Source organism: Nomascus leucogenys, chromosome 22a, assembly GCF_006542625.1.
Source record: "Nomascus leucogenys isolate Asia chromosome 22a, Asia_NLE_v1, whole genome shotgun sequence".
Lineage (NCBI taxonomy): Eukaryota > Metazoa > Chordata > Mammalia > Primates > Hylobatidae > Nomascus > Nomascus leucogenys.
The window spans coordinates 100,159,213-100,167,627 of record NC_044402.1 but is presented as its reverse complement, the minus strand read 5'-3'; the positions used below and the strand labels follow the sequence as shown (position 1 = coordinate 100,167,627).

General features: G+C 41.1%; 1 protein-coding gene across 3 annotated transcripts in view; it reads left to right on the top strand.

Moving 5' to 3' along the window:
* Positions 1-2,446: 2,446 nt before the first annotated feature.
* The window catches only part of FTCDNL1 (formiminotransferase cyclodeaminase N-terminal like), an 89,185-nt gene continuing 83,216 nt past the window's right edge, over positions 2,447-8,415 (top strand). For 2 of the 3 annotated variants that reach the window (XM_030803667.1, XM_030803666.1), the window contains exons 1-3: positions 2,447-2,876; positions 4,617-4,738; positions 7,414-7,509. In XM_030803667.1, coding sequence (XP_030659527.1) covers positions 4,624-4,738; positions 7,414-7,509 — 211 coding nt within the window. In that variant the 5' untranslated portion in view covers positions 2,447-2,876; positions 4,617-4,623. The remainder of the gene's footprint in view (positions 2,877-4,616; positions 4,739-7,413; positions 7,510-8,415) is intronic. The other variant, XM_030803665.1, reaches the window with a different exon arrangement.

Here is an 8,415-nt window from a genome sequence, read left to right as displayed (position 1 = left end):
ATTAATTTTTATTTTAAAAAATGTCGCATCCCTGAGTTTTTTGGCACCTACTTACATTTTGTGCCCAGGGTGAATGCCTCACTGACCTCACCCTCATCCTGGCCCTGCTCAACCAACACCTGGGCTGTGGGCTCAGGTAGGTCTGTGAGGCCACATCGAGCACAGCCTCTCCCTTTTACCCTCTTCAGCTCAGATGGGTCAGGAAAGTCTCCTACAAGAACTAAGTTCTCCCTCCTTGCAAAAACGAAAACAAAGGGTAAAGAAAAGTATCCTCTTTGTCTAACAGGAAGCCAATGGGAGTGTTACAGAATAGCAGTTGTCGTAGATAGAACTGACCCATGGGAGTTTCAGCTGGTCTCTATTCCAGAGCTTATATCTTTCTGGACAGGAACCATAATGAGCAAAAGAACTAATGCCCACAAGGTGAATTTAGCAGAAGAATCAAGGAGTCAGAATAATACATTAATTCAAAAAGTAGGAAGACTCCCTCCAAAGAATGCTAAGTTAAATAAAAATGAGAGACTTGAGATGCACACAAAAATGTGACATGAAGCTCTTTTATGTAGTGAAATGGGCAGGATTACGTGCAGTACACCTAAAGTAACCGATGGTAACTTTCCATTCTTGAAGAGAACAAAATAATACTTACAATCGTATCGCTAAACTTCTCATGGGACAGGTTGGTATGTGTCTCCTTGTATTTTCCAAAAATACATGCTTATCATCCTCAAGCAGGGGCCAGATGCTACCCCCCACAAAGAACACTGGGGCCCTGCTTTCTCTCCATTTGGGTTTGAAGTGAGTAGAGTGGAGAAAGGGATGCTTTCAGAAATGTTATCTTACTTAATGCCCCCATAGCCTGTAGCTCTGTAAGGAACAGTCTCACAGGGAGAAAGAGAGGATTAGGAGCTGTGGGGGAAAAAGCTTTCCTTCTGGCAGTTTCTACAGATAGAACCATGAAGCCCCCAGGTGTCACACTGTTTTCTCTGGAGGAATATGATAAGACTAGATGTAATGTTATTATGCTGTCTCATTTAGCAAGTAGTATCATCATCCGATTGTTTGCAAAGGTGAAATACAGGGGATTCTGGTTCTTTGCCCTACCATGGAAGGAACATTTGGACACCACATTGCTTTTTTTGGAAAACGGAAGCTAAAGCTAGAGGCCAAAAAAGCTCTCAAAAGGCAAGACGAAGAAAGTTAGGAATATTGGTCTGATTAAAAAGCTCTCAAAATTATCTAGTGAATGCTGACATTAGATAGGTATTGGTCTTTAGGTAATAACATGGGTATGTATCTACTTTATGCATTTCTATGCAGATTTAGTAGAAAAAAATACCTAAATATATATTTAATTCCATAGGATCCCAGTGCATTTTGAGGATTTAAACAGATAAGCCAACCTCAAAGGGACTGATTCTTGCAACTAAAACACAGACACCTCTGGGGTGAAATGTGGCAACAGTTTGACAGGCATAGCAGTAGCTTAGGCCAGAAAGGATTTATCCAATTAAAATTATGGGATGAATTTTGGCTGGCAGAATGTAATTACCAGCCTTGGAATGGATCCAGGATCCTGAGGTTAACACCCCTCCTCTTGCCAACAACCCTCCTACCTGCCAACACTCCGAGATGGAGAAGGCTGGATCTGACATAATCGCACATAATACTGTTGTGACATCTAAGTACAATGATGATGATGTGAGAAGCATCATGAACCTGATTTTTTTTAACACTCATTATGTTACTTATTTTTATGCCACATTAGGCTAGAAACCAAATGTCCACATAAATGTTAATTTCCTCAAATCTGTGTTTAAAAATTATAATTAGAAAATAAAAAATAGATTTAAAAATTAATTTATTCCGTCAAAGTAGTTATTTAGTGATTATTTCACTACAGGAACAAAATTGGATCAAAATGGTGACATTTAATCCTTGCTACACGAAAAAAAAAAAAAGCAGGTCCTGATTTTTTGGAAGCGAAATGTGTTTTCAAGGTTGAGTGGCCTAGAAAAAAAGGAAATGCGGAAGCCTGTTTCATATTCGTTGTAACTTTGACTAAATGGGTATGCACAAGGACTGCTTTTGTCCCGGGGTGGGTCCAGTTCACACTCACGGGGTGCACTAATCCTCCAGGAGGGGATTTACCAGAAGGGTCTGTGTGAGTGCGTGTGTCCCTTCCAAGGAAACCAGAGAAGAGCCCCCTGCTGGTGCATGATCAATAGGCAAAGGCCTGATCATTAGATTCCAATGCCCCTTTAAAGTCATTAATTGACTAGAGAATTGCAGAGGGTCTGGCGATACAGAAGAGCAGACGAAAAGGCAACACTGAGAAAAATCTGAAGCGTTCAAGGGCGCCAGGCACGTGGTGCCGGGTCAGGGAGGGAGACGCAGAGCCAGCCCGGGCGGTGTGCGGCTGGGGTGGGGCGCGCTCCGGGCGTCCGGGAGGCGGAGCCGGCGGCGGAGGCTGCGCGCGGGCCACGCGCGGCGGCGACTCGTGCTGGGCGGCCGCCCTGCCCCACCGCCCTTTGGCGCGCGCAGGTCCGCTCCCCTCCCAAACCGCAGAGCGGCAGGCGCGGCCGTTGGTTCGGGAGCTCGGCCAGGGCAGCGCAGCTGCCGGCCGCCCCTCGCTCCCAGGCGCCACAACCCCGCGCCCTCGCCGCTGCTGCGTCCCGCGAGACCTGTGGGGAGGCCGGGAGTCACTTCGGGTTCCCTTTCAGCCCACGTGGTCCTGGGACACTCCACCCAGGAACCTCGTCGGCACCGCGCAGGGAATCCCAGCAGCGGGGTTCTGGCCCCAGCTCGCGATGCGGCAGCCTGGCGAGCGTCCTTGCGGCCTCCAAGTGCCGGTGGGGTGCGTGCGCAGGGGGCAGGTGAACTGCTGCACTTTGCACTTGCTGGGCTAGGTTCTCCGGGGGTGGGGAGGCGCGGGGGCGGGGACGGCCGCGTGTTTGATCTATCACCAGAGGTCATCCAATGGTAATTGAAGGATGAGCTGGGAAGACTAGGATCTCCCTGTCCCAAACAGAGTGTTTTGGGGGACTTGCTTTTGGGTCACTTTCTGAGCCTGGTACTGCCGCTCATTTAAGCTTCGCTGTGAAGGTGAATTTTTCTAACACCATCTTTGTGTGATTTAGCTGTCCACAGGGAATCAAAATGTGGAATGAGAGGATGAAACTAATCCTTTCTTTTGCACTGTTAGGGGTTGCCATAAACACCATTTGTTAAAAAGCATAATTATGTTGGGAAAGTGCCTGATGAGACAATTAAGCTGCATAAACACACTGAAAACAAATGAAAACCAGAAGACGCCCACACCCCTTGTGTAAAGCAATTTTTTGTTTACATAGAAACGAGAGGTCTGGGTTGCTTTATTACAACAATGTTATTAATATCTAGAAAAACCTAATGACAGAATTTTTATGAATTTTCAGTGATGAGATGATGGACATGATATGAAAACCTGCCTGCAAACGTGAGCTAGCTACGAAGCCTGAGCTCTCTCTAGGTTAAGATGATTAGGCCAACGAATGATCCTGGCGAACAAGCCAGCAGATTTATTGAGGGAGAGCACCATTATTTGCACCAGAGCACTTTTAGCTTAAACTCTAAAGTTTAAAGCGTGTCTCAGAGTTAGACCACTGTGGTTGGTATCCCTCACAGGGGGAACATTACCTGTCAGAAAACGACCCTCATCAAATATTTGTTGAATGAATTCATGAGGGCCTCATCTATTTTTAGTTATGATATTTAAAAGAGACCAAAGTTATGAGGTCCTGAACTTGAAGAGGGAAATTATTTTCTTATTATTTTAAGATGTTTTAATTCCTTTAGATCATGAATATCATTTGAGGTATGGAAAGATGAGTCAAAAATGCTATTCTAGAGTACTAAAAAGTATCAAAGCAACCTCCAAAACCTGTATAATTAATTTTCAACAAAAATCACATTTTTGATATTATTGAATAATATATATCAGAATATGTGTCATCTTTCAAGTTACAGAATTTTGTAAAAAGACTTTAAACTAATTTAGAAACTTTGGTGGAACAAGGAGGAACTTAGACAATTGTCATGTAAACCATCCAAATGGCTTCCTTATTTATTTGTATAATGTCCATGGCATGGCCTGTAGATGCTTTCATTTTTGCCACAAGAATTTCTTTTATAAGAATCCACATATTAAATAATCTTCCTCATTTCCTTTTTCTGCATTTCCCCAGTAAGTCTAGTTTAACAACAACAACAAAAATACCTATTTGTAAAATAGTACAGACCTTGAAAACAGGGATAAGGCTAAGGAAAACTATGCTTAAAATGGGATAACATACTTTAATGAAAAACTTTCCCTTACATGATGGAATTCACGCTGAGGACCCTGCCAGGTATTTTCCAGTGTCGTTACAAGGTTTATATGTATGTGACCATGTACACATGGTTTCTTATTTTAGTCAATCTGGGGATTTTATGCTTTAGAATTTTTCTAGGAATGAAATAGTAAAGTGCTCATATTATGACTGCTTCGTTTCCAAAAAGTTATGATTTTTTTACAGTTAAAACATGAAAATATGAATCAACTCTAGAGACACATAAAAATTTTTCTCCTATTCCAGAAAAATCATGTCTTCTTCCAGAGTGGGGCTCCGTTTGGCTGCCTGTTTACTAAACATTTCAGAAGCCAGAAGAAAATACATTGTTGAGAACATAGCAAAAGCAGCTCTTCTTGACAAAAACGGTAGGAAAAACAGACAATTGAAGCTGAATATTGTAGTGTTTTGAGAATTTAGTAATTTTTGTACTGTGCACACTGTATCTACAGAACACTTTTCTTTCTTTCTTCCTGAATTTTCCTCCTTGCTCTTGAGCTGTTGCAGCTCTGCGCAACTCCAGGATACTGAGATAGCTCAGTTACTCAGATGTGCACATATGCTCTTTTCCAAATGTCTGCATACGCTCAGCAGCGCAGCTCTTAACATTTGCGTGTGAATCTCTGAGATGCGTGTTGTTCAGGATATTGACAGGCTCCTGGGGAGGATGTATTTACATAAAAGTATAATGTTTCCCTCATGGGTCGTTTATTTGATCATTAATAGAATGAGCATAATCGTACCTTATGCTTTTTATTGAGCAGGTTAAATGAAAAATAAACTTGCCAAATACCAACTACTTTTCAAAGCACTCCTGCCAGCAAAGCCCATGCAATCATTACAGTATTATTATTTCTACCCTCTTTTCTCTGTACAGACACTGTTAGGCAAGTGCATTTAAATGATGCGCATAAGATCACTCAGCAATTTGGTGACAGAAGACTGGAACTCATGCCTCCTTATTCCCTTGGCCAGTATTACTATGAAAGATACTGCTCTTTTTTCACCCTTCTTAAAATGTTCCTGTGATGACACATGGTTAGGTATTATTTGTCTTTACTTTCACACACACAGTAACACACACAACAGTGTATACAATCATTTAAATAGAATGCTGTTATTAAATCAATAACTTTTTGGCAACAGGTGAAACCAGCCCTAAAGCATTTCAGACAGTAAATTTTAATTTCCGATTGTCATTTTTAACGTGGTTACTGCTTTTCATAAGAAAGAACTGTTTTCCCCCAACCCATCTTAACTGTGAGCACATTTAAGTTACTGTCTTGCAACTTTGCAGGAGCTAGAAATGTCTGTGAAAATTCCTGATAATTGCTGATAAGAAAACTCCTTTGGAGTTCGTATGCAGCTGTGATTTTGCATGCTTTTTGTGGAAAGAGCCAGCTCGGGCTCTTCATTGTCAGAAACAGTACATCTAATGGGATTGGGTTGCCTGTCTCTGTGATTAAGTGAATGTGCAGAGACATTTGTAGAAGACACACACTGATGGATGCCTGGGTCTCAACTCACAGTTTTTATCAGCTTATTAGTGGCAGCAGCTCAAATGGAATTATAGCTATTATACTCCATTACAAATACCAAACAATTTACTTCTGCTGAGATTCACACTGACAGCTCCTCTTGCCAGCAGTAATTTTTTTTCTATATGCATGCTTAAGAAATTGCAGGAGAGAGTGTTTTATTCTTTCAGCATTTGATTCAATTGAATCATATGAAACTGAGAATAAAAGCTTTTCAGGAGAAGATTTAGGATGAAAAAAAATTAAATCATATCTCTTTTCTTCCAGGAGTGAGAGTATGTTGAAAAACTACAAAAAATAGGAGGTTGCATGATCTTGTTCTTACTTCATCTTTTCTAGTTTTCAAAATGCAAGGAAGGTAGCACTAGTTAAGAAAATGAACGTTTTCTTTTTTTACAAATATTTTAAAGGCATTTATTTTTAAGTGAGTGGAATAAAACTATATAAACTGTATGTTTTTTTCTAATTAAGCAATGTGAGCACATTTAAATGGCCTAGAAAGGTCTTAGGTAAAGGAATATGAGTAATAAATTTTAGACCTACACCAGGGCAGGACTCTACAGATGCTCGTTTGGCCATGAGTGAGTGACATATGTTTATCTTCTCACATTATTAAAATTAATAGTGTAGGGCTGTTCTAAGCTCTGTAGTTCCTGGGTGTAACTTGTTTTTCCTTTCCTCTGAAAAGATTAATTGTTAAGCTGCCAGGGGACAGGGAGACAAGGTATAATAGCATAACCAAAGGTTTAATTACCGCCTGAAAACTTTTGTCCTTCACTTTGAATTTGCTTTTGTAGGCTTAAGGGGGACTTTTAAGGAGCCTGGACCATGCTTGTAAACTTCAAAAATAACTGTAGGGTTATGTATGGCTGCCACACAAGGGAATGTCAGCTTTCTCCTCCAGGTTACACATATTCAAGAGAGTCACAAACCACCAAAAGCTGGAAGTTGTTAACATCTGAAGGCTGTTGGTGGCCTCCGAAAAGGAGATGGTGGATCAGAACAGTTTCTAATGGACAGGTGCATGCGTCTCAAAAACCTCTGCTCTGGGCACTAATTGGTCTATTCTAGTTTTACCAGATGTCAGATCTTGACCCAAACAGTTTAGTTTCTGGATTTTGGAAGGAAATATTGACAGGGCCTAGGTGATGAGGTTGCTAAGGAACAGGACTTAGAGCGATATGATTTGGCTATCGAAGAAAGGAGCTACCATCTTAGACTGAGTTAAGGGAATTTTGGCAAATTCAGTAGCAAGTCCAGAAGAGCGTCTCTTACAGACATCAAAACCTTGCGTCCGAGCTGAGCCATCCGGTTATACAATAAGATGCTTTAAGGAAAGTGGGACATTGCGTCTCATGAATTTCATGTTTATTCAATGTCACTTTCAAAAGTCACATACCAGAATTTTTCCACTAAGCTAAATTTAAATATACCAGAAGAAATAAACTATTAAGGTTTTATCACAGAACAAAAATTCTTGCACTTCTGTCTTGTTTTCTTTAAAGGAAAGAAACATCCTCAAGTGTCAGTGGTAAATATATTTTCTGATCAAGACTACAACAGATCAGTCATTACAATAGCAGGTTCTGTTGATAAGTTGGGTAAGATATCAGTTTCTTTCTTTACATATATGTCTTTTTTTTGGTGAGGGGTAGGCTTCAGGTAGACCTGAACATTCTCTAATCATTGATTTCCTCTGTAAATCTGAATACTCCCCTCTATTAAGTAAAGAGTCTACCACAAAACTACATTTAATCATTTTTCTGAACATGTAAATCTCAGTCTCCATTTCCTCTTTGTTACAGTGAACCTTGGGGTCCAAGATTTCATAACTTTTTTTTTTTTTGCTGAAGATGATCACATATCCTTTGGGGTTAAGAAAAGACATCTTCAGGTTTTAGCCTGTGAAGTAATAGTGTTGAAGTCAGCTTTCATTTCACTGCTAAGCTGGCATGGAATGAAACGTGCTAAGCAGTGCATTCTGGGTTGGGAGCTTGAGATCTGGAGTTGGGCAGTGAGTTGACATGTCTCACAGGGACATTGTAAGGTTTAGTAGAGAGCTTACAGATAACTTCAGCAAGCATAGGACAGATTATCTTTTTTTTTTTTTGAGACAAGGGTCTCACTCCATCACCCAGACTGGAGTGCAGTGGCCCGATCTCAACTCACTGCAACCTCTGCCTCCGGGGTTCAAGCAATTCTCGTGCTTCAGCCTCCTTTGTAGCTGGAATTACAGGTGCACAGCACCATACCTGGCTAACTTTTTGTATTGTTTTCAGTAGAGACGGGGATTTGCCATGTTGGCCAGGCTGGTGTCAAACTCCTGACCTCAAGTGATTTGCCTGCCTCAGCCTCCCAAAGTGCTGGGATTATAGGAGTGAGCCACTGAGCCCAGCCTGAACAGATTATTTTGAATGTTATCTTAATACAGGATAAAAATCTGCTTTTTCCTCTATTGCTAAAATGGTCATGCTGTATTACTAATGAAAACTCAGAGTAATATCACA